Source organism: Larus michahellis, chromosome 16 (genome assembly GCF_964199755.1).
Source record: "Larus michahellis chromosome 16, bLarMic1.1, whole genome shotgun sequence".
In the NCBI taxonomy this organism is placed as follows: Eukaryota; Metazoa; Chordata; class Aves; order Charadriiformes; family Laridae; genus Larus; species Larus michahellis.
In genome coordinates, this window is record NC_133911.1 from 5,664,359 (window position 1) to 5,690,633 (window position 26,275).

A 26,275-nucleotide genomic window follows, 5' to 3' on the forward strand; every position below is an offset into this window, starting at 1 on the left:
AGGATTTCCTGTGTCTTCCTTCCAGCTTGCTTCTCCTGTTTGTTTTGTGTGCCACCCTAAGTGATTCCTTTCCTCCTTAAGCATCTGCACCCTTCAGATGTTTGCAGACAGTTATCACATCATTTCTCCTTTCCCCCACCCCCATCCTGGTCTCTTAGCCAAGCTCTACATATTTAGCTCATTTAATCTTTCCTCATAAGTCAAGCCCGTAATTGACAGCTCTGACACGAAGAGTCGCATTGGTTACACATGCTGCCAACAGGATATAAATACTTTCTGTGCAGTGATTGAGAATTACAGTCAAGACTGAGACGAGCCCCCCCCCCCCCCCCCCCCGACACTGTGTTTTTGACAACCCCTTTCTCAACATCAGGTTGCTGCAATCCCATAAAGATGGACTTCGTTCTCGCTCTAATGGTCAGCTACCAAGCACACACTATGGTTCAAAGTAGTGGTATCAGGACACTTGGGAAATTGGGTACAGAAGCCCCATGGGATTCAAGTCTGATCCAAATTTTTCAGAGGTGGTGTTCTTCTCTGTGCTTCTCTTGCCAGGCATGCAGGTGCCTCAGGCTGCTGATGGTCATTGCTCCTGGGAAAGCAGAGCTGAGCTCTGTGCAGCCCAGTTTGCCTCCTGAAGGGAATGGGTCTTGCTATGCACATGCAGAACGGATGAGGTGTTGCAACCAGTACCCCATGCGCGTGTGTTTATGCACTGCCATCAGGAGGCTCACAGCACTGGTGCTGGCAGGGATCTGTTGTGCAGATACTCCTGGCACTGACGTTCTCTGCGGTCTGTGCCAAGAGGAAGCTAAGGATTCTATTGATCCAATTGGCATAGCTGTGAACAAGTTCAGGGTTCTTGCTTATACATGTAGAATCTGGGAAGAGGCTTTTAGTCTTACCCAGAAAGGTATTGCATTGGAGGAGGAGGTAACTGCTGCATATCCATGTGTTGGTACATACAGACCTGTTTCCAGCTAAACATATTTGGAGGTTGCTTTAGATTGCTTGTCTCCTCATGTTTGTTGCATTCTCTTGAAGAAGATAGGTGCAGCTAACAAAAGTTGAGGAACTGGTAAATTAATCGTCTGGCTTCTAATGTTATATTCTGTGAAGTTTCATATGATACAGCTACCCCAGCGGGGCTAGTTCACAAACATTACATGTATTATTGCAAAGCATGCAACATAAAGAGAGCATTTATGAAAGGGAATATCAGAGGAAACATTATAGCAGGGACCTTTATAGCCTTTCCATTATTATGGTTTAAATCTTGACATGGTCTTTATTTGCAATGACACTGGGACCAGTAAAGAAGTGTTTTTTCTCTTCCCCTCCCCTCCCCTTTCTCCTGTCTCCTTTTCATTCTTTTCTTCCACATCCTGTTCTGAAGCTGTGGTGCAGAGATACAAATCGTTAAACATGCAAGTAGTCAGAGAGCCAGGTTTCAGTTTGTGTGGAATCAGCCCCTTTTGACTCAGAAGTTGCAAACCAGATGACTCACTGTGATGCATGTTTGTTGTTTTTAATAACTGTCATTTTGCAAAATATGGTCAAAGCTTCAAACCATGACTTCTGGAGTAGGGGTGGTGTGTATTTATTTTTAATTTGGGAGGCTATATAAGCTGGAATGTGTTTGTAGCTGCAGTCTTCACTTAAAATCTGAGAGAAAGTAAATTAAAGCATTGACAATGTGAAAGATTTTAGAGATAATTTTTTCCTGTTACCTGAAAAAAAAATTATTTTCTTGATCAATTACTTGAAAAGGCTCCAGGTGCCAAACATCTGGTGGGATTGTAGGCCCCTGGTTTGTGTTTATGTTTTTTTAATATATACCCAAAGGGACAGGTTTCTTAAAAAGAAAGCAGGCAGATGTTTTTCATTTGTGGAGTTTTAAAGAATAAATGCCATTCCTACTTTATCATTCCAATTTCTAACAAAATTGTCATCTATCTCCTTTCTAAGAAGCTCCATTTACGAAGAAGCTAGCAAATGTAATATTTTAGTGGCAGAATTCTGTATCAATAAAATCTCATAGCAGTATGGAAAATATGAAAATATCTACACATTTCATTTTCTAGAGATTTATTACTGCTTGTACACCGGTTTGTAAACTATAAGCTCAGTATTAAGTGCGTTATGAGTTTTTTGTGTTTTACTTTCTAATTTGCCTCAAGAAGCATTGTTTTAATTTGTCTAAGTTCAACAGGTTTGTTTTGTGTGTCAGTTAATTTTCACTGTAAATCTACAGCCACTCCATCACAGAAGAATGGAGGTATACCAATATAAAATCTATATATGTGAGAGCAGAATTTGACCCTATATATAAAAACTGTATGTAAGTGGCTTATGACAGAATTCATGGTGGTCATGGATTTTCCTCCAGTTCATTTTTCAGATTTGGGTGCTTTGTAACCATTTCTATCATGATTTATATTACAGTCTTTTGCAATTGCGATTGCAAACTGAAGTGCTGTGGTATAGTCCAAGGGAGATAGACACCTAGCCTACCTTAGCCTATTGCTTCTTGTTAGAGGGTAAAAAAGCAGCTACTGATTTAAAGCGAGAAAGTTCAAGTTTGGGTTCTGCTTTAAGACTGAGATGGGGCATCTCTCTAATGTTAAAAGTGCTAGAAAAAGCATATTGCATTTACTCTGACGAAATATGGATATATGTGCTGGCTGCTTCTGGACAGCTGTGATCCACCTGATTCGTTATTCTGATCAGGAAAGAAATAGGTTTTGGTCTTTATTTTTTAAAGTGAATGTAATTGCTTGTGAAAGATAGTGAAGTGATGGCTTTGGAGGCTTAAATCGGCTTCTCACAAAACTTAAACTGCAAGCTGTGATAGCAGCATTGCAGGATTCCCCACCAGCATGGTATGGAAGGGACCCGACTCGTCGCCCAAGAGACAGAGGAGAATTCAGTCTCTAGCCCATTTGATGCTTGACTTCCCTCTGAAGCTGCCAAGAAGGATGCCAATTTTTCCATTTAGCTGACTATTGTATAGACCTTAAAAGGGAAGGTTTTAATGCAGTTGGCTGCGATATAGACTGTTAAAGGGAAGTTATTTATTTTAACTGGCTGCTGTATGGATTATTACAAGGGCATTCTTTTAGCTGCAGCTGCTATATTGACTAGTGAATGTGCCGGGCTGTATTGCTAGTAGCTGTCATATTGACTGTTACAGAAAAGATCTGTATTTAAGCCATAACACTGCACTGGGATCTCCCAGGCAGGATATTAATGCTAATTCATCTGCTCACCCCCTGCTGTGAGTGTTATTTGTTTAAATCTGTAGAATCCCACAGCGCATTTATATCCTCGCTAGAGTGAGCTCCGCTCCCTGTAATTATTTAACATTATATGCTGATATAAATTGTAACAGTTAAAGAATGGTAATGAGTAGCAAAAAAACACAAACTTAACCTTAGAAATGGCAGAGTCAGCTCTTAAAACAACAGCCAGCAACTTTCACTGTTCTCTGTCTTTTCCCAAGTCCATATGCACAATATTGTGCATACATTATGTGTGTGCGTGTGTGTTCATGCTCGCACTGGCAACTGTGCCAGGCAAGGCTGTAATTATGCAGAATGTACTGTGAAACTTATGCACACACTCATAATTACACACAGTGCCTACGTACGGCAAGTTTTATCTCTCTGCAGTTCAGCTTCTTGATGAGTGATTCTGATAGGTGATTTGAGTTGGGGCTACTATACTGTCAGAGGAAATGGAGCCCCTGGATTCTTCTTGCAGGGAACACGTGTCCGAAGGTTAAGCTGAAAGCCATCGGGTGTCACTGTTGCTCTGTGTAAGCTCAGCTGGCAGTGGATTTGTCTGGCAGTAAAAACTGGACTTTGAAAGTAGTATTTTTGGCTCTAAACATCTAAGGCATTTACACATAATTTATATATAAAGTGCATGTCCATACAATGCCATTTATGTGTGGGTGGAGTGAGCGGAGGTAGCTGTATTCTGTGTTAGCTGAATTTTTTCGCTGTTTCTGTTGCCTATCATAGCATTCTTGTCCCAAACTGGCACACAAGATGGCCAGCTACTGCTGAATGCTGTTGAATTCTGCTCTAGAAGTGACTGTGGTTCCGCAGTGGAGGTGAGGAGGTGACCCGATTCCTGTATATAATTTGCCTGTGAACATTAAGCTGTGGGCAAATTTTTGGTTTTATGATGTGTGCAACCGTGGTGTAGAAACAACAAAATTATATTCAGTTTAGATTTTTGAAGAGCTTTGGAACCTACTGGCCTTAAAAGGTACTGTAGAAGTTTTTTAACTGTAGTATGTGTGTCAAAGCTCGTTGAAAAAACATGTTTGCATTAAAAGTTTATCAATAGCATAAGAAAACTTTCACTGACTTAAAATGGAGATTACAGAGAAAAGCTGTGTAAATAGCAAAGAAAATTTATTTTAAAAAGACTTGTTTGTAGTCTCTGTCCCTTCTGATTTTAGGTAGGGAGTAAAAGCTGGCGTAAGAGGAGCTGAGCTTGTACTTGATTTGCAGAGTAGCGTGATGGTCGGTTGGGCTGCGTTGGCAGCATGGACCTGTGCCAGACTTCACCACAATTCATACTGTGTCAGTTTAATAAATGCACTACTTAAATTATGAAATTACAAAAGAAAAAAGAGAATGCACTTATTCAGACTCTTAATACATTAAAAATAAGGCATTAAAACACTGCCTTTTTTTTTCCCTTCCAGAATCAATAATGAACAGGAAGGGTTGTAGACATTAACAGTCATGGACGTTCAAACTCTTATACATAAATTATCTTAGAAAAATGCACATAAGACTTGAATAATGTAAATACATTAATGCATTTAATAATTTAAACATTAAAGCGCATTCAGGAATTCGTGGCAGAAGCTGTTCTGAGATAAGGAACGGTCCTGGAAGTTGTGTGTCCCAAGATCGATGGCTGGTTTCTCCTTGAGAAAACTCTCTGGGGAAGTCAAGCTGTGCAACTAGAGTGACCGCTTGTCCTAAGAAATCCCAGGACATTAGCCAGCTCTTTTGCTTTTCACCTATCATTCTCTTTCCGCCACATGCATGACCACATACATAGAGAATATCTCATGGTCCAGAAAAGGCCAGTGTGCATTTTGCCATTTATTTTTCACGTGTGCTGCAGTTTGTCTATAAATCAGGTGAAACAGCTGAATGGAAGTGTCTTGGCTAAAGGTAACATACCACTAAATGCTAAAGAAACTGCCTGCAAGAGGTTCCATGGTACCGTGCAGGGTGGGAAGAACTGTTCAGACAGTATCTGGACTCTGGTCTACCAGTTCTCCTGGGAAACAGGAACATGGAGTCTTAACTACGAACAGTGAAATGGGAATCTTCTTCTTCTAGGGCATCACATGGACCTGTAATTTAGACTCCATCCTAGCTGTTGGGAAGACAGTGTCAGTAGGAGAGAGTGAGGCTTAGGAAAATAGCGTGCTCCTGGAATCACAAGGTTGGCTCCAGTGTAATGACAAATAAGGGGTTTTATTCTGTTCTTGCCTCTCTGCCCTTTGGATTGAAGCACCTTCAGCACTGTAGCAGCACCTAACTGGCACACCAAGGCCCCCTTCGTGCAAGGCATTTTCCTGAGGATTTTGGGCTGTGACCTTTTTGCTGCTGTAATTAAGTTTGAAAGGTGTCATATCAACCCCTTGTGCTGTTTGTCCTTGCTTCATAGCCTTGCTTTCTTTGCCTCTTCTGCAGGCAGGTTCTTTGGAGATCACTTGCACCCTACAGCCCCACTAACAAAGTGGTATAAGGTATCCTGCTTAGGCCTGGATACTGGTGGAACTAATGATGGAACTAATAAAAAAGAGCTTAGTCTGATCCCAAAGGGAGAAGAGTTGGGTTGGTTAATTAAAGGAGCCTGGCACAGGGCACCTAGTAATTATAGGTGCAAGAAGTCTGAATTTGAAGAGGACTGTGCAGCTGGAGAAGGATAGGGAGGCACCCAGAACTCTACAGTCTGTGGGCAAGAATGCAGCAAAACCAGATCTGGAAATCAGACTCTGGCAGAATTCCTTGGTGAATTCTTATTTATTCCATTTTTTAATGAGGACCTGAATCTCTCCTTATGCATTTATGGTTTTGCATGCACATGCGTATGTACAATTCCAGTTACACCCTATGGCTGGGAGGGTGATTTTATTAAAGACCAGAAGATTGAGAGACAGATGTTTTAAGAGACACAGGCTTAGCCCTATAGTAGTTTGGAATAATTAATGCTGACTGCTGCATTGGTTGTATTATCGGTGCTGCTGGGTCTTTATCGCAAGCATCATCTCAACACCCATGAGTCTGTATCACTGTAGGGCAGAGCTTTTGAAAGCAAAGGGGCTGAGGCCACCAGGACTTGCTGGGAAATTGTTCCTAAACTCTTATGTAGGTGTGGGGTGGGGAACGATGCTATGTCATCACATCAGTGCTATGTCTCTTTATAGTTAAGTTCCTTAAAGCAGTGTTTCTCAAACTTAGGTTATAACCCCCAAAGGGATGCAAAAGCCTTCAAAGGCAGTCACAAAGTCACTAGCCAGTAAGCAGCTTTCTACTTGTAATTGCTATTAGGAGTTCTGTTCCTCCTAGTTTGAAGAGTTAGCATTTATTCCAGTAACTCTCATTTTCCTGAAGGAACTTGCTGCCATCTCAGCTGAGGAATGTGGGATGAGCCACCACAACGGATGCGTGCAAAAGGGAGTCAAGCTTGCATAAAGTTTGAGAAGCAATGCTTTAGCAAATTTTATTTTCCAGGGACAAGCTCTGCAAATCTTCCCCAAAATGGATCTATTAACTTTACCTGATGAAAGATAAATACAGTTATTTTGTCCCCAGTGGATTTCTCAGTAGGGCCCATCTGGGGAAGGTAGGACTGTCTGTGCAAAAATGTATTGTTTGTTTTAGTGCTCAGGACTAAATAATGAGGCAAGGAAACTGTAGCTCTTACTCTACCCTTATGGCTGACGTGCTGTATACTGGTAGGTGGATCACACTAGAAAATGAAACACTAGTTCTAAGGGATTTCAGCTCAAAACATGAAAAGCACCAGTTTTATCAAACTGTAGGAGAAGATGATCCACAGAAGAAAACTGCTTTGAGGCTTTGACTTGTGTAGTGACTATATGTATGTGCTCCTTGGCTGTCATAAGTGTCAAATAAAAAAATGTTAACTTGAGACACTTTTTCTTATTTTATGATGCAATGGACTAGGGGAATGCTCATAGTAATTTTTTTCCAGTTCAGGTGACCTTATAGATTCTGATCACCTGTACAAAGCCAGAGCTGAATGCCCTCAATTTTTCCATCTCAAGCAGGCAGTTCCCCTGTATACATGGAATAAATTTTAAGCCTCCCACAACTGAAAGGGAGAAGCATCGCTGGTGGTAGAAAAGAGGTGTGTCTGTTGCATGTGGGAAGCTCCTGCAGGGGATTTTTCATAATTCAGGGCCTGTTGAGGAGAGGACTTGAGTGATGGGATGCTCTGGACGTGGCCTGCAGGGAAAACAGAGGAGTGGGTGGGGATCTCCCTAGGCTCTCACGGCTTAACGGCCACATTTAGCTGGATTTTAGAGGCATAAGCATTTATAGTAAATTCTACTGCTATATCACAGCCGCTTTCTGCTTTTCTAGCTTTTGTCTCCATGGGGGTGTTCCATGCTTTATCCCATTAGACAGCCTGAACTTTTTCTCCTACTTAGAGGATTACATGGGGCAGAGATGTAAGAAGAAAGGGAATCTTGCCACTACTCCACCTCTTTATCTCTCTAACTCCATGTATATGTCTCTCTCTGCTTTCTCAGAGGCCAAGCTTTCTGCCTTCCAAAACCTTGCTCTGAAATTGCTGATTCAAGCAGGTAGCAACTTTAGGGCTCCTTGCAGAATAAATGCCTCCTGCGTGCTCCCCTGGCACGGGGATTTCCTCTCTGATTTATCATGCTCAGGTCTGCTAATGTCCCTTGACTAAACTGGGCATGGTGTGATGGTGTGAAGGTCATTTTATATATGCCATATACATTTCTGGAGACATGATGGGAGGGTAGGACATCTAAAGCAGCATATCCTGCTGGGAAAAGGAGGAAGAAAAGGATAGTCTGGCTCTTCTTTTCACAGCCTCTTGTGGTGGGATGAAGGTTTTGACAGCCTAATTCAGCATTTAGAGAAAGAACCAAGCAGAAAGATTCCCCCTCACCCACTCCTTGCAGCCCAGCTGTGACAAAATGACAGATAATTAACAAATCAAGACCTCCTATTAGCCTTGTCCCTGATGCATTAAAGCAGCTCCTATGTTGCATGTGTCCTTTAGCAAATGCCTGTACTTTATGGCTACAGAGTGAGGTAGGTAGATCACTTCAGAAAGGCAAAGGGTTCTCTAAGATGTCAATGCACAAATATTTCCAGGAATGGAAGAACGTATCTCTAAAAGAAAATGGTGGACAGCAGGTGGGAGAGTTGTACCATGACTGAATGGAAGCTACTCTAATGGTACAGTGTGTGTATGGAGGATCTTCTGGAATATAGAACTGAAAGGGATGTATGGAATTATTACTGAGTCTGTCTTGTTTTTACGGAAAATGACATAAGTTGAAGCAGCAATTGATAGGGCATTTTTTTTGACTGGGACTAACCAAGCCTGTAAAAATTACATGCCAGGAAATTTTGTTTGTGGTAGAAACAGATCTAATGTTAAGACCTTAATATTACATTGTGGGTAGTGTATGGTACCCTTTCCTTTCTGTCCTCAAGTTGTTGAAGCTGCATGCGTAAGCCCCAGTAAGCTGCCTTCTCTTTGCTTTAGCTTCACTCATTTGGAGAAGAATGAGGAAGAGTGTCAATATCCTTCTAGTTCAAGATGTTAAATAGACACAAGCCATTGGTTCAGCTTAACACATGTTAAAGGAGAGAGAGATATCTAATTGCATCAAAGCCACTCTTAAGTTCATGTATGTGAAGCCCATCAAGCTGAAAGCATCCAGACAGCATCTGCTGTTATCAAATCACTCTTGAGTCGAGCTAATTAAAATAGAGCTTCATTTTTCTGAACCATTGTTTGGCAGGAATTCGAAACAGGTCTAACCCAATTTCTGTGTGTTTATGAGCCTTTATTATATCAAAAGTACTTTTCTGTAAATGTACAGGGCAGTGTTAAATGAATTGATCCGCGCTGTATCACTGTAGATGCACTATGGACTTCCTAATGATTTCTCTTCTAGCTTTTTCCAGATATACCCCAGAAAGCTTGCTTTGTCCCTTATCGTGTCATCTTCTTTCTCTCTTTTCCTTTCTGTCTCACTCTCAAGAAAGTAAATGTCCTTGTATTTCTTTCTTTCATATCCTCCTCCTCCACTCTATTGGGATTTTTGTATTATTAAAACATTTACACATTTGCTGCCACATGCAAATGCAGAATAATAAACCAGGACTCTTTATACTCCAGACAGGAGCAGGAGGTCTCTCACCACTGATTCTTAGCCAGTACTCATCCCTGTTGATTACAGGGGATGGAGAGGAGGGGAATCTAAACATTGCTGTGTTGAATCCGTTTGATAGAGGATTTTTGTCCTTAATTTTTTATTTTAAACATTTTACATTTCAGTGTGCAAATCGTATGTATCACATTCCTCTTTATAATTTGCTACATACCAAGCACTAAAGTTAAAGAGATGTAGAAATTGCTCCCTGAAGACAGGTTGTACTCTTTGGCATCTAAAAGCTTATTCATGAATATTCTCTGTAGAAAGAGAATACCACATACAGGGCCAGTCAGTTCAGAACATCTGAGTGTCAGTAGCTGCCCAGTGAAACCGTGAAGTCAGGAAATAACTATTTTTCTGGTACCCGGTATAATCCAAAATGTTCATAGGATGTTCTTAAGTCTTAAATTTATTTCTGAGCAGTGGATTCATATTATAAAAAAATGGAAGTTAAGGATTAGCATTAGCTAAAAATCCTGACAGTGACCTGTCATGAAATCTCCCTAGAAGAGTAGTAAAAACTTTTGCACTTTTAAAAATAGTTGGATAAAATACAAATTCTTTCTGAAATATAAATATAAATGTACTTTACAGAAAGTTTAGTTCAAAGAACTTGCTTCTGTTCACTCAGTTAATTCACCTTGGAATGGAATTTAAGCGCATTTTATTTTGCACTTAATGCAGTCTATTCTGAATGTGTATGCTCAACTCCTCCGTGTAAAGCTTAAGAGCAGCACACATCAATTGATACCGGAAGCAAGTGTAACATTTTGCTATAAGCAAAACCGATGGGTAAAGTTCTATTAGATGTTCCCAAACTTATGAAGTATCACTGTCTCCTGTTCTGTGGTTTTAGAGAGATGAAGAAAATTGTTACTCAGAAGTTTGGTTTTCTGTTCATTGACAGTGACTCTCTCCTGATTCCTCTTTTAATAAATTTAAGTGAATTTAATGCTGACAAAAAGCAGCAGAGTCACAGTATTAAGAAGGATAGAGCAGGGACATTGTACTGCTTTTTCTGTAAGTCTTGTAAGCAGACGTAATCTGAGGGCCCTACTGCTGAGGGCTTGACTAATCTCTTATTTTCTTATATATCTTATATAAGATTATTGTGTCATATATCTTATTTTCTGAGACCGTCAAGGTATACAGTGGGTACTTGTCTTTCCAGCAACTGTCTCATCAATATGGTCACTTTACCAGCCAAGGGACATTAGGCGATGGCTTTGAGAGAAGAATTTCCAGTAGAGCACAACAATAGAGGTAAATCCAGATATTCTTACATGCGAAAGTAATTCAAACAACATTTCTGCTCACATCACAGTGAGCACCGAACGAATGTGTCAGACTTAAGAATATCTTCATAGGCTTCTCAGCATTTCCTGCATATGCGATTGTTGCTGTAGTTGCTGCTGCGCAAAGAAGTTTGCCATTCTAGCAAGAAACACTCTTTCTTTTTTTTGCTTTGTAAAACAACAACAAAGTCAAGCATTTGGTCTAAGGATCCAAAAGCCCAGGAAATGCATCTCTAGGGCTCCTCGTCAATTTGGGACCTAATGAAATATAGAAAATACTCAATAAAAGCACCTTTATTACTTTAAATGTTTAAATGTGGAGTTTTTAGCCATCAGGTTAATGTTTTTGTATCATTTTTTGATTTGATTGTGAGCACTTTTCCAGGTATCTCTGCCACTTGAGCACTAATTGGATTTCCACAGATAAACGGTGCTAGCTGCAGCCCTTACATCACTGTGTTTTTACTTCATCATTATTTTATTTGTTTTTACTGTAAAGGTTAATAAATCTTGGTATGTTTAGAGTATGAAACAAGGCAGGCAGGCTAAGAACTACAACGTGAAGGGGTGAAGTTTTATATGCTGCTTTCCCAAGTCTGAGGGGTGGAGGGAGAAACAGTGTGCCCTTTGTGGTATTTCTAATGGGCTGCTGGGTATGTTAGTCAGCCAAGTAGCGATCCATAATCCTTAAGATAAAAAGCGTTGATCTCTCCACTAGTTCTCAGACAGAGCTGTAAGGCATTTGAATTGGGTTACCATTGATTTAAGGTGGGGAGAAGACTGAGTAGCATGGGTCTGCTTAAAAAGAGATGTATGGGATTTATTTAACTTTATTTAATTTTTTAAAGAAAATTGGAAGCCTTTCAGTGCAAGTGCACCTGAGTTCCCTTTGGATTTTCAAGGAAGTTAATATAGAGCTTGCCAATATTTTAGGGAGGAACTAATTGAATGGCAGATTTTAGTAAAGTTTTAGGCTGCAAATAAATTTCCGTAAGAATTTATAAAGGTCCCAGACTTCTGCTGTCTCACCTGTTTGTTTAGGAAAGCATGTATTTTTTACCATTCTCGTGGTTTCCTGGAAAGCTGAGCTTGACTTCCTACCACAGTAGAGGTAACCTTTAGTTTCCAGCCACGAAGGCAGTGTGGAAGCCCTTTTTGGCCTAGCAGGATTGAAACTCGTGCATTTCAAACACTTACTCCCAGTTTTGGACTTTGTGGCTTAAGAGAAATTGATTGAGCAGCCTGTACTTGGGTCAAAGCAGCACTAAAGACTGAATCTGCTTTCTTGTGTTACAAAGACAGAAAAACTCCTTGTGGCTCCTATGGATCAGGTGCAGAGCCTTGGGAAAACTGCAGCGCTACAGACTCAAGCTTTCAGTTGTGCCCGTTCTCCGTAGCAACAATGGCCATTCTTACATTGGTGTTAATCCCTTGCTGTGGTACGGACCCAGATTTCAGAGAGATTCTTGATGCTTTCTGCAGCATTTATCAAGGAAATGGCTGCTTTCTTTTTTTTCCTGAAGTGAGTAATTGTTTATTAATTTTTCAGCACGTAAAGAGTATAATTATAATAGTCCCTGACATATGCTGGCTGTGCCAGGGTTTAAGGAAAACAAAAAACAATAGAAGTGCCATTTTGAACCTTGTCTGATTTTGTAGGCCTTCCTGGTTTGGACCCAAATTTCTGTGTAGAAACTAGGCTTGCGTATAACTCTCTATAGAACTAATTCTCTTGGACATTTTAACTCAGTTTAGGCTGGTGGGAATCTTACTCAAGTGTTTCAAGAGAGAGGAGTTGGTGATCAGTACACGTGACTTTTTTGGTACACATAGTGCTGTATTGGTTGAGCAGCATCCTGAATTTGTCCCGACACCTCTATGCTTTGTTTCTTTAAATAGTGGATGTAACATCCATGAAAAATGCCAAATTGACCCCAGGGGAAAATAAAGTGGACCCGTTGTTTGGTGAATATTTATGGCATGGACAGATACAGTGGAAATGTTCCTCATGTTTGCCCTCATATTGTGTTTCACTCCTGTTGTAGAGGAAGCATCCTTAGAGTTGACAGGGAAGCCTGGTTGCTTTTGAGGCTGCTCATGCAAGTTCCTACATATGAAGGATAAATTCTGTGATGTGAGCTTCTTTCTGTTGTGAACTGGACAAAGACAAGGGACGCAGCTGCTTTCGAATCTATAAAATTATTCCACTTGCAATCCCCATAGACCAGGCAGCTCTGGCCAATCAGATTTCTTGCACCTTACTTAGTTTTTCCCTTAATGGGGCAATTAACAGCAGGAACAAAGTGCATGGTCTGCTCAGTCTTTATTATTATTTGTGTTATAATAAATGTCCAGGAGGCCAGTTGCAGACCAGCACCAGGCACTATGCAAATACAGAGTAAAAGGATGATTCTTGTCCCAAAGAGCTCTAAGTAAAATACTAAATTTACATGAAGGTCTTCCAGTGTTTTAAGTCCTTCTCCTTTTGCTATTACTTCCCAACTGCTGTGGTTTGCATGATTTATTGTGCAGCTGTCACAATTTCCAGCTTCTTTAATGTTTCCAACATGAAGCCTTTTGCTTGTTAGATTCTGGTGATCCAAGTAGTTTCCTCCAGTATCTCCTTATTCATTTGGTCATTCAGATCTTCCATGTAATAATGCCATTATAACCCCCTGAATTCACCCCTCATTGTTTGGGGTTTTATTGCTGCAAGGAAAACACTCAGTTTCTAATCTACATTTCCCATGGATTAAGAATTCTATTAAATGGCGTTCTTGAAATAGCAGGTTCAAGGATTTTTCCTGTCCATTTGAGTCATTTCAGTCTAAAACATCTTTATGGCATCTTCCACAGATGGGTTCTAGTTTTGATCCTTTTGTGCTAAATCTAAACCATTGTATTACTAGTATTTTCCAGTCCCCTGACTGTGGAATTAGAAGGATCTAAGTGAGTCTAAACAATGATCTTGTTCTGGTGCATCTCTTTGATTTAGCCTTATGGAGTCTACCATTCAATAACGATTTTAAGTACTCAGGCACAATTGTTAGATGTGACACGGACTTCCTATCTTTACGTCATCTTCTAGCTCGCCAGCATGAGAATGAACCTCCAGCAGTCCTTGTCTGCCCTGTAGTTAAAAGAATGAGAATGTAGCAAATGACAGCTTCATTATTTTTCACATTTTGCACATGTGAAGATATTAGGGTAAAAGAGATTTCTTTCAAGAGAGGAGTGAAAAAGGTAAGAGTTGGAGGTGCTGCCATCCACTCCCCTGAAAGCTGTATCATGCATTTTTTTTAGCTGTGGAGCCACGGAATGATCTTAGTTCTGCTGTAGTGAGCATCTTGGACACTGACTCATTACATTCCTTTGGAGTGATTCAGCTCAACAGCTTGACACTTGCGTTAATTTTACAGCACCGAGCCTCAGTGATCCCTAAGCTTCCTTCTGTAAGAAGGGAGAAGCAAGATGTATAAATTGGGTACTGTCAGGAAAAGTTATAAAAATGAGATTCTCTTTAATCAGTTTTGACCTTTCACCTTCTGTCTTCTTAGGCCCTGTTGAATCAGTTTGTTAACCTTAACCATGGCACGCTGGCTTCACCCACACTTGGGAGCTAGATATCTTACCTACTTGCATGAGGCGCTGGCCTTCTAGTCCATATATTATCCACAGTGATCCAGTACATTCAGCGCTGAGGTTATTGCCATTTTTATGTAAACAGAACTTCAAATAATTTGCTGCCAGTTGGATTGCAAGCATTATTTCCCACTGCACACACACCCCCCACCCCCCCCGCGTTCATCTTGCTGCAATACCTTCTTTGGTGGTACTGGTGATTATAGGAAGCTTGCAACTGAAGCTTAGGCAGAAGTACAAAAAGGGGATTTTTAAAGTTTTTTTTTCCTCTGAAAGTGAGATTATATCTTTTTATTGAAAAGTTAAAATATTTGAACTCTAGAAAAAGGGTGCATGCCACTGATTGGTTAAAATTTATTATGGCTGCATTATCAGTTTAACACATTTAGTTTGCTGCTCTGCTCATGTATCTTATAAGATGTTTTTCCAGCATTTATCACTTCCCTGTAACACTTTGTACTGTGTTAAACCTGATCTTACGAAGTCTCATTTGGAAGTGTATTTCTTTCTGAAATAAAAAAAATACATAGCACATTTTCTCTGTGCATAAAAATAGTTATTGTACGCTTCTTTTAAAGCATGTGTAAAAGTTTCTTGTTCTCTTTAGTTTTATGCATGTAAGTATTACTTGAATATTATTCCTCTTAAAAAGAGAGGAATTTTGGCAAGATGTCTACTATGTTTTAAATCAAATCAGAAAAAACTGAAGATGGCAGAGATATTTCACTTTGAAAGGTGACTACTACACAGACGAAGTTGCTACTTTTCATAAGGGCTTTTACTCCATATATCAATGTGTTTTAAGAGAGACTTGGGTCAATAATACCATGCTTTAGAATTCCCTAAATACATATTTACACAATAGACCTTAAAATATATTAGTCTATCATGTCAGCTCCTGTACACTTCTATCAGGGATGTTTTATGTCCTTAACATATGACACAATAAAACTTTATTTTATATAGCGTTTTTCATACAAATTGTATCCTAGAATGCATTGTGGGGTTAAAGAAGACTTTCACAAGGTTAAAATTAAAAAAAGCTGAAGGGCGCAGGAAAATTAAGGGCTTTGCATAGGAAATATTGATTTAACTGAACAATGGGAATCGGAATGGAGAGGCCACCGAGCTATGGGAGACTGTAAGTCTGACTGGGGCTGCAGCCGGGGATCCCTGGAAGCGGGAAGGTTGGGTGAGGAAAGGCTGGCTGCCTGTGAATAAAGAAGGTGGAGAGGTCATGCCTTCATGAACAGCTGGAGGAAGCGTGAAGTGGCTCCTGGAACAAAGAAGTTGAGAATAGGGACTATGTGGAGTGAGAACAGCAGAAGAAATGAGGGGGACCTGTGCTGAGGGGAAAGGAGGCACCTGAGAGCATGCCTCTGTGGCTGCCCTGGTGGGCGACGTGGGTGGGAGCAGGACAGGAGCCTGTCCCCAAGGGTTTTCGCTTCTGATTTCTGCTCCCTCTGGTGCCCGCAGCGAGTGACAGGGTCCGGGCCCCTCCTGGGACGGAATAGGCACAACAAGATGACACGAAGACAGCTCAGCTGGGATTTTTTCTGGCTTTTATCAAATTTCTTTTTTTTTTTTTTTTTGGTCACCCTATTAATGTAAATTAAGTAAGGCTTTTTTGTATGTGATAATTATAGATAAATGTATTTAAAGTAGATCTGGATTTTGTAGTCCTCAGGAAAAAGAGGAAGAGTAATTTTTCCCCCCGTCCCTGTCATGTGTTCATTTTAATGAGCAATTTTAAAAAATTGAAAATAAAAGAGGAAAATGAATAGGTGTTGAACCAGCCTGTGATATGTAAATGCCAACTAGTAATTACCTAAAACCTCAATTTTCTTTCTGTTTCATCTTGCAAAACATTTCATTTCCACTGAGTGAAAACACTTAATTTGGGCTTCGCCGGCGGGTGAAGCCTGCCCTTCAGCGCGGGGCCGCCTCGGCACCGGGCCCCCTCACCGCCGGGCCCGCTCGGCCCCTCACCGCGGGGCCGCCTCAGCTCCGGGCCCGCCTGAGCCCCTTCACCGCGGGGCCGCCCGAGCCCCCTCAGCGCTGGGCCCGCCTCAGCGCCGGGCCCGCTCAGCGCCTGAGCGCGGTGCCGCCGCAGCCCGCCCGCCTCTCCGCGCTAGGGGGCGCGCTGGCTCCGCGCCGCCTCCCGGGTGAGGCCCCTTCCCGGCCCCGCTGCTTCTCGGAGCGCGGAACCCGAACGCACCTGCCCCCAGCCCGCTCCCCTGTCTGCCTTCAGGAGCCTTGTTCTTCCAAGTGTTCGTGAAAACTGGGCAATAAATACACGGCTGGAATTGGTTTTCTTACCTGTGGTCTGGCTGCTGTGATTCTGATGATTTTGAGTTAGATTTCATTCACAGAACTCTCCACTGTCCGAGCTTCTGGGCACCCGGGATTTTTCCTTTTTAGCTTGTGTTACCCATTAATTTTGTTACTATTCTGTATCCTTTTAGTCTTGGGTTCTTAATCTCAGATATGGTTTGAAGCTTGTTTCTTCCTTGCCTTTGTTCTTTTCTCATTTTATGACTCCTGTGAATCTTGCTTTAAATTGTTTTTTTTTTTCTTTTTTCTTTGCTGTGTTTTACATGAGGGTTTTTTTGTTGTTGGTTGTTGCTATTGCATTTTTAAACTTTTCTCAGTGCAACTTTGAGATCTGCCAAACTTTGTACATTTCTAGGTTCTCTCACAACAGAAATAATTCCTGGGGTTCTGTATGGTTTCCTAAGAAATTCAATGAAATCACAGGAGCTTTAAAGTGTTTCCTCTCTCCTGGCCAACCTGAAGGTAATTTCTGTAGAAGACATAACAAGCAGCTTCTGTAAAACATGAATTTCACAGGAATTCTGGGGCTCAGAGTAGTGAATTGGGAAAAGGAAGCTTGTGTGAGAGAACATTGCGTGTGCAGTGTCCCAGGACCCCGAAGCTGAGAGCCCTGCCTGGAATCTCAAGGAATGGTGCCTCTTTAGCGAGATATATGGCTTCATAATTAGCCCCTTGCATTTTTTCATGAGTGCTAGCATCAGCGTTCTATGATGTGTTTCCCTGATTAACAGCTGCTTTGCAACTATTTCCGTGTGCCACCGATAACCATATTTGTCAAGTTAGTCCTGGCAGAGCACTGATTTCTTACTAAAATGCAGCATTTCTGTTTGAAGGGGTTTTCTTGTTCGTTGCGGTGCCAGGCTTTTAAGTCAGCCCTCGTTAAAACGTAAGTTGGCTTTAGCCTGATGCTTGTTAACAGGATTCTGGGTATCTCCTTTAGAGTAGGAGTGCAGAAACCTTTCACAGACAATTTAATCTTCTGAGCCTTGCAAACATACAGCCGTACACTGAGGGGGTGTTGCTGTAGGCTAATATATTGATCAGTTCCATTTGCCCTATAGCTGTGGCCTTCTGCTCTGGCTGAAATAGGTTGAGTGTTTGTTGATACTGCCATATTATTATTTTTTAATACACTGGAAAAAAATTAATTCCAACTTCTTTTACATACGTCATGTATATTGCCAGTGTTGATTGCTTCCGCACATGTAATGTAAACTGTCTGTGCATAGTTCATGGCCTGTGCCGCCTCTGCTTAATGAAAAGAAGTGTTGCATTTAAACAGATACAGATCCACTCAGAAAGACAAAATACCATCCCTTGCAACGTATAATTCAGACCCAACCTTTACATCACAGGTCATCTCAAAGTCTCAGTCTATCAACAAATGCTGTTTAGTAATAACCTACAGAGGTTTCCCAGTATTAGGAAATCTATTAGAGCTCTTATGGGCTGCGCTCCTGGTGGCTTTTGATTCTCTTTTCCATGTGAAACTCCGTCACCGAATTCTGTGGAACTTTTATTCAGGAAGGTGATTTCCTTTTACATTTTTGTTAATTGATTTGCTTTGGTTTTGGGGTTTTTTTTAGATGGTGGAAAGTGGTCATTTGCCACAGTATTTTAAATTGTTGTGCTTTATTTTTCTAATGCTAGTTAATTGATAAAGTAGCTTAGATTGCTTCGTTGGAAACCCTGCAGCTTTGAGCATAATAAGAAATAAGGCTGGCTTTACCTTCCCCATTAACACAAAAGGGGGGGAAAGTAGGAATGAGGGACCTTGGCTATAACGTCAAAGTGCTGTGCTTTGGCCCAGAATTTCACCAGCCTGCTGCTCTCCCACAACATCTGCAATAAAGTTCCTGTCTCGGTTTTATATATTTGACATTGAAGCAGAATATTTGGCCTGAATTTATGTAATTTGGCCAGACTCAAATATAATTAATGAATTGGTACATTTATCTTCTAATTAGAAAATCAAACCATAGGACAAGACCTGCTGCAGGATTCCACCCACCACCACCCAGTCAGAAATACGTCTTTGTGTATCATATCACTGCGGGAGATGTGGTGGTGGGATAGCAAGTTTATGGAATTGACTTGCTTTTAAAAGCCAAATAAACGGTCTTTCATGAAGAGACATACATACCTGATCCCCTAGCTAAAACTAGTTTGCTGGCCAGTGAGCGCTGGCAATCTAAAAATCAGACTAGTGATACAATGCACATTATTTGGCAGTGTCCTAATACTATAAAAATTTGGAGAAGTGTTACAAATGGTACAGAAATAGTATGGAACAATGTCACCAGCTGAGTCAGAGTGCTATTTGCTGCATGATTTTTTTGGCTATACACAGGACTGCAAAGTCTTCTCATCTTCCTCCTCCTTTCTGTGTTGTTTAAATTATGGACTGCAGTTGCCCTTGTTTGTGCAAAGAAAATGATCCATAGAAGGTAGGAAAGTTATTGTGTATGTTTGCTGAAAATATTGGCATTTTGACGTGGCCAAAATTGCTACGTAAGTTGCTCACATATACAAGATGAATTATAAAAATGAAGATGTTTCAGCTGAGCCTATAGGAGGAATGTTCAGAGGTAAATGCAAACAGAAATATGAGAAACGTGGGATTATTGGGGGAAGGAATACATGTCCAGCATTCTTTTTTATTAAGTTTGTTTTGCTTGTAATTTTATTTTGTTTTAAGATTAAAAATGTTGTTAATAATGGAGGAAGTGATGCAGGGGAGAGATAAAATAGAAGTTTATTTTGGAGTGAAATTTACTACTGAAATGTTTACATTTTTACAAGGCCAAAATAAGTTTTAGTAAAGGGTTAGAATCAATAAAATGTTCGCATGGTTGTGAGTGAAATAGCACAATGAAAAATACTGCATATTTCTTGCAGGGTTTTTAATGCTTAAAACCTGATAATTAAATATGAAAGCTTGCAGAATTTCAGGTCTGAGGCCGTTTGTGTCTGTAGCTCACTAAAAGTGGGAGGGATGTTGAGGAGTTTCCGAAGAAACAAACAAGTAATTATTGTTAGAAGGAAAGTGGTTTTGATATGTTCACATATCTGTTGGTCTGCTCATTTGGGCATCTTTCTTATTCAGCATATTATCTTAAGGTTATTAGTTTGGGAGCTTTATATTTCTGCATCTGGGATAGCAATATCACCGCAGTTTAAATCTGTGATTTGCCTGTCACCTGCATTTCAGCTGGAGACAGATCAAGTGCACATAAATGAAACTGAAGTGTACTTTATGTGGGGTATTTTGCTATAGTATTTTATGGTTCAAAATCACTGAATGTAAACGTAAGGAAAAAAAGTGAAGGAAAATAAGAAAAGGAAAAGAATTAAAAATACTCCCTTAATTTTTATCTTCCCAACTTTGAAGTGTGCTGGGACTTTGTCAAATTCCCGTTAAAATAAATATGTCAATTTCATCTCTCTTCCAAATTCATTTATCATGCTTTTTTAAAAGGTGTTTTCTGCTTTACCTGATGTTTAAATTGGATTCGCTCGTTTATGCTGTTCTTTGCTGTATCCCCCATGTTTTTCTTAAATGAATTAGTAATGACAGCGTACTCCATCATACCCTCTCTACAGCCACTTTAAGGGAAGCCTGGTGATCTAAACCTTTTAACCTATTAAAGATGATTTTCCCCAATTGAATCAGACCCACCACAGGTGTAATAACTAATCATTTAAACTACACCTGCTATTATGTATTTTTAAGCCATTATGCGTGTTGGATAGATGATAATTCATGTTTATTGCATTGTCCAATGGATCCGTTTTGCCTACACTAGCCTGATTAATGTATTTAAAGAAATAAGAGATGCAATTTAAAAGAAAAAAAACATTGATGGAATGCACTGAGGAGTACATTGAAAGTGCCATTAAACCCATCAGAACTTTGCTCTCTGACCAGAAATGCATATTCGAAGGGTTTGATTCAAACACAAAGTGAAACTTAGTGATTTCAGTAGTGATGCTGGTTTTTTAACTTCTTTTTCTGCTGTGAAAAGTTTTGAAAAGCTTTTCAGAATTGAATTCCAGAAACTGTATTTTAAGATAAACTCTTCAAGACCTACCTAACATAGGTCTATCGTACACCACCATTTTAGGAGAGGGTTTATGCCACTGTTTGGGGAGAAAAACCTCTGCCATGCATATGCGTGGTTATTTCTAGCTCTAAAGGAAGGAAGGAATCTCTTCCACTTGTTCACCTGGATGTGTCCATCTCCGAAGTGCTGTTAACTTCAGGCACATTATTGCCCCTGATGCCACAATGAGAACAGATGTCTTTGTATAAAAGTAAAGTGAATCACTAGTGCAGCAAGATATAATAATGTGTGTGATCATATAGAAGAGTATGTGGAAAGTTGACCTACCATATGAAGAAAAAAATCAAATACCTTTCACTGGCACTAAATGGCAATGTAAAAAACCAGTGCCATTGTCGTTGATGCCATTGAGTATTATCCCGTACTTTACCCTTTATATGTATAAGTGATTTGTTTTAAGTGCTCTGTCACCTTAAAGAAGCATATAGAAATCAGTCTTTAGGCAAAAGTAATCTGTGATTTCTGCCGGTGCGGAACATAAATTTAACTACTTACCTACCCATTTATGTCATGAAAAGTGACTTTTTGGATATTTTTGTTATGTGATACAAAACATGCGAAGGTGCTTCTTTTCCAGTCGTGACAAGCTGAGGTTTATTTATGGCATTCAGTAAATTAGAATGATGTCAGAAAAGGCCTTAGACTTAGAATTTGCAGGGAGCTGCAAGTCAGATAGAAAGGAAGCATTCTCACTAGTAAGCCTACTGTTACAGATCACATGCATTGCCTCAAGGTTGCCCTCTACTACAGGAGTCAACCTAGGTGAGAAGATCACAATATAAATGACAGAAACCCCTAAGAATCTTAATGGAGTTTTTTGTACAGGTTGAGCTGCTCCACGAGTAATCCAGCAAGAAGCTTCCAAGTTGTAATACCATAATTGTGCTGTCTGATTAGGGTTAAGCCACAAACTCTGATGCTCGTTGAACTGTTTCTGAAAGTTGGATAGGCATCAGCTCCAGACCATCTCCATGTGTTGGATGCAATGCCTTACTTTGCAGTACAGAATGCATAATGTAATATAGGAATTTGACCATTCCTAACTTGGATCTTTTCTCTCTTCTATTTCTCCAATCTTCCTACCCTCGTCAGATTGTGACAGCAGTGAAGTTTTTACAGAATCCACGAGTTCGCCAAAGTCCTCTTGCAACCAAAAGATCATTTCTGAAGAAGAAAGGTATGGACTCTTAAGTTTGTGGTCTCAGTGATAATGAAGGAGCCTAAATTAGCATAAAGCCAAAATGTATTGCTATGGAAAATTAGATGCTAAGGATAAAGCAAGTAGTCTGTCTCAAAAAAAAGATTTAAAATTTGTAAGAAATATCAGTCTCTTTTCTTCCAAACTGACTAGAGCAATATTGGCACCAGATGTGGAATTGTAGAATACAGAAGACACATTGGAAGTTTTTGGGTTAACTATTATCAGGTCTTTTCTGCAATGAGTACAGTTTAGAGTTGTGGACTAGTCGGTCAGTTCTAACCTTAGTGACACTGGCTTTAGAATGACCAACTTCTAGGTGAAAAGGTCGAATGTTTCCGAAGAGAGACAGAGAGAGGCATGAAGGGCAAAGGACTTGGTGAAAGTAAACAAGGTCAGGTTAAGGTCAAGCTTGGGGTCAACCTGACTTTCAGGCTGAAATGGTAAACTACTGACTGAATTTAGCCCTTTTCTATAGCAGGGATAGAACAGATCCTGACAAACCCTATATCGTCTTAGACAGATGGAACATACTTTGGCCATTGCCTACTGAGAATTTATTTTACTTTCTGACTCACAGTGGAACTATCTTTTGTTATATTTTTTTCTTTCTAAAGTTTTTAGTCCGCAACTTACAGTGCATTTCAGTTGAAGTTCACTCCATATTATGCTACCCTCCTGGGACCATATTGTGTAGATCCATACCGCAAGATGTAAACAATAAGGACAATTTTACCTTGGAGTTAATTACGTGCACTATCGTGCACTTTAAGCAGTTGGAATGATACTGAAAATACAAACTCGAAACTTCAGAGGGAAGTCACCCACTTACACATTGAAGTCATAAGCATGTCAGGGTACATCAAATTCTATAACTAAAGATCTTGAGTACTGAAAGGTAGGAACGCCTATGAAATATATATTATTCTGTTTAGGGTTATGAACTATTTATTGAGATGCCTGAGACCTGATGTCATGAGATGGTGCATAAGTATATGCACCACTTTCCTCATCTTGAATAGCAAAGGACCTAGAAGGGAATGGCAGGCTTGTGTTTTAGCAATGATGTCATGACAAGTAGTTCATGGATCGTTTTGAGTGTGATCCTTTCACTGTTTGTCCTGGTGCTAGTTAGAGAACATTCCAATCACATAGGTATGCTGCGTGCCCTGCTCTGCCATCAGGATGGCATTAAAATTTGGACCCTGTTGGCCGCTGTGCTCCATGAGTTTTTCCTTGAAATATGTGGACCTACAGGGAGTAATTAATCATGAAAGCTTGGGGATTTCAACTCTATCATCGAAGCAATGAAGCAAGGGAAAGCTGAGCCTAAAAGCTGTGCTGATTACCCGGGGTAACCTGATACAAAATCTATTGTTGCCGAGAGATCCTTAGCCCCCAGTATATCGTGCAATATTATAACTGCCTGATCCTCTTCTGTGCTGACAATGACCAGTTATTCCTCATTTTCTCTCTCAACACAGCTGGGTTAGAATTTCATTTGCAGAAGGTATTTAGAGCAATTTAGAGACAAATGTCTCTGGTGTTTGCTCTGCACTTCCCCACCGCAGGCTTCGCTGAACAGTTTTTAGTATCAGGAGCTCCATCTAATCTGTTTAATTTTAATAAATCCCTGACTGGGAGAAGAGGAAGGGTGGGGAGATGGAGGCACAGAGAAACTGTGGCCTGACTAATACTTCTTATGAATTACTTGGCTAATAATTACTAAAGAGCAGAAATGGTTTGGTAGAGCTGTTTGTTTGTTCCTGTTTGTTAATTAGCCCTCCTTCCCTTTGTGCTAATTGTTTGTTTGAAAACTTAACAGTAGGAGATAGGAAGGAGCAGGGTCCAGTAGTGCCTGTACCCAGCAGTCACTGGATATATGTCCATATGGAATCTGACCACTGAGTTTTCAACATGACCTCTGTTCATGACCTCGAGACCAGAAGGTACATACTGTCATGGTACCTATGTACTCTAGCAGATGGAGGCATTATTCTTGAAATGTAGATATCGTGGCTAGTTTAGTCCTGAGTAAATGAGGGATTACATGCTTTGGTAGGCTATTCCCCCTATTCTCTGAGATACAGTCATTGTCATTCCAATGATAATGTTTATCCCCAGTTTCCAGATAGTTAGATTGTCTGGTAGAGAATTCCTTACTGCCATTCAAAAAACATTTTCTGTAGAGAAACCATTTCAGTTACAAGAGTCTCTTAAAATTATCTTTGTAGGAAATAATGCAGAGATGTCCTTGTATTTTTTTCACAGTTACTCCGATCCATGTTTCTTCAAGCAGAAATTGCAGTAGGTCTTTTTATGGACCCCAGAAGAATTTGAGGGGAGGGGTATTTTTATATCTATAGATAGTTGTATACCATGTATGAACTTGTCTTTTGAAGTTACTCTCCTGGAACCACACAGGAGAGGTCTATGATTGGATCACCTCATGTCTGTGAATGCGGAGGGAAAAGCCCAGGTGCCCTACCCCTGCAGGAGCCTTCCACCACTCCAGCTACAGCCTAGGTAGGCTACAGGGACAGGACTGGAGCATTAGGTGTGGGTGAGCTTCAGGTCCTGCAATCCTGACTTTGCCTAAGAAATTTCACTTCTGAGGCTTGCAGAGATGGTTCTGCCTTGAATTATAATTTTTTCTTCTTTTTTGTAAGTGTCTCCTTTCTAAAAAAGGGCAATCAATTTTTTTCCTTTTAATATTATTTAATATTTAATATAGGAACTGGATTTTGTTTAATACATTTCAGTGCAGTGAGAAATGAAATTTTCTGCAGGATCATTAGCTGGACTGGGTTTGGTTTCTTGTGAAACAGTAGTTGCAGAGGCTCCAAGTAGGCTTTCCTCCTTACTTGCAGGTCAGGGGTTTGCTGAACTGCTCTCTCCTGAACATGGGATGATAGTGTTGATGACAGTTGGGAGAGTGAGGGTGTCCTGGATTTGTAAAAGGTCTTTCAAAAGTTGGATGAGATTTCTCTGTTGTCTTAAGCACTTTTAAACTCCCAAATACAGAGGCATTAATGAGAAACATGAAGTTATTAGAATCATTTATCATTTTCTTTGAAGCTTACACTGGCATTTTGTGTAATTTATGACATTTCCTCCTTTTTATCATGAACTTCTTCAGATGAAGGGAAAAACAGCTGTTTCCCCTCAGAGTATCTGAAAGAAAAGAAAGAAAAAAAAGATGCTGTTTGTTTTTTGTCCAACTCGCTGATTCTGCTGATGACATGCCACAGAATCAGCGGCGCCTTGGGAGTAATTAGACAGCATGTGGGGTTTAAACCCTTGTGGAAATGTGTCTGTCATCTAACTGTTGTGCCTCAGATGTCCTGTACTGCTCAGTTACCCATCCGGTAACTCATGTGGCTTGTTAATTTTGTGTACTCTGAATGTGCAACTTCTGGCAAGACAGAGGAAGGGGGTGGAAGTGCACTATACATGTGGAGCTTTATTTTTCAGGGTGCTAGTCCTTTGGGGCAGGGAAGGGAAAAACTGCCCGTTTACAGACTTATTGTGTAATTGTGGATGAAGAACTTTTTTCTTAGTTGCTTGTTCTCTTCATCTGTAAAACGAGTACAGTAATGCCTTCCCAGAGTGGGATTGTGGGAACAGACAAAAGCATCTGAGCTCAGAAATTAAAGTGATGGGAGAACAGAAGTGCATTAGGGTAGGTAAATGTATAATTGTTGAGTTATATTGGGAAAATGTCCGTCCAGAAGGTTGGACAGCCTTCAGAAGATACGCTGCCTGGATTGGTCTTTTGTATATGTATGTAATGTAATGTGCTATATGCTTCCAAAAGCAATTGCAGTTTTGCTTGGTGGGATGAGTTGCAAGCTGTTGGAAGCATTGCCCTTTTACATGTTGTATCCACTAATCTGTTTCATTACTTTGGCTGGTAGGAAGTGAGTTACTACATGAGGTTTTCATGTAGGTCTTGCAGTTTTTTGCAGTGCATCAGGGTTCCAGAAAATTTTGCCGCTGTCAAGATGCCAGGCGATGGTGATTTCTGAAAAGATTAATAAATTATTTAATTGCCCCTTCCCAATCAGAGCTTGATTCCCTGGAAACAAATGCTGTCAGCCCCAGAATCTCCAGTAGAAAACTGACTTAATTTTCTTCCCATTTGTGTAGTCAGCATTCTTGGAAGTTGAACCCCTGTCTTTTCTCCTTTGCC

General features: G+C 40.3%; 1 protein-coding gene across 1 annotated transcript in view; it reads left to right on the top strand.

The window, feature by feature from the left end:
* PEX14 (peroxisomal biogenesis factor 14) overlaps window positions 1-26,275 on the top strand; it is an 80,498-nt gene that overhangs the window by 16,759 nt on the left and 37,464 nt on the right. Inside the window, exon 3 of the mRNA XM_074560701.1 lies at window positions 21,978-22,062. Within this exon, the coding sequence (XP_074416802.1) occupies window positions 21,978-22,062 (85 nt within the window). The remainder of the gene's footprint in view (window positions 1-21,977; window positions 22,063-26,275) is intronic.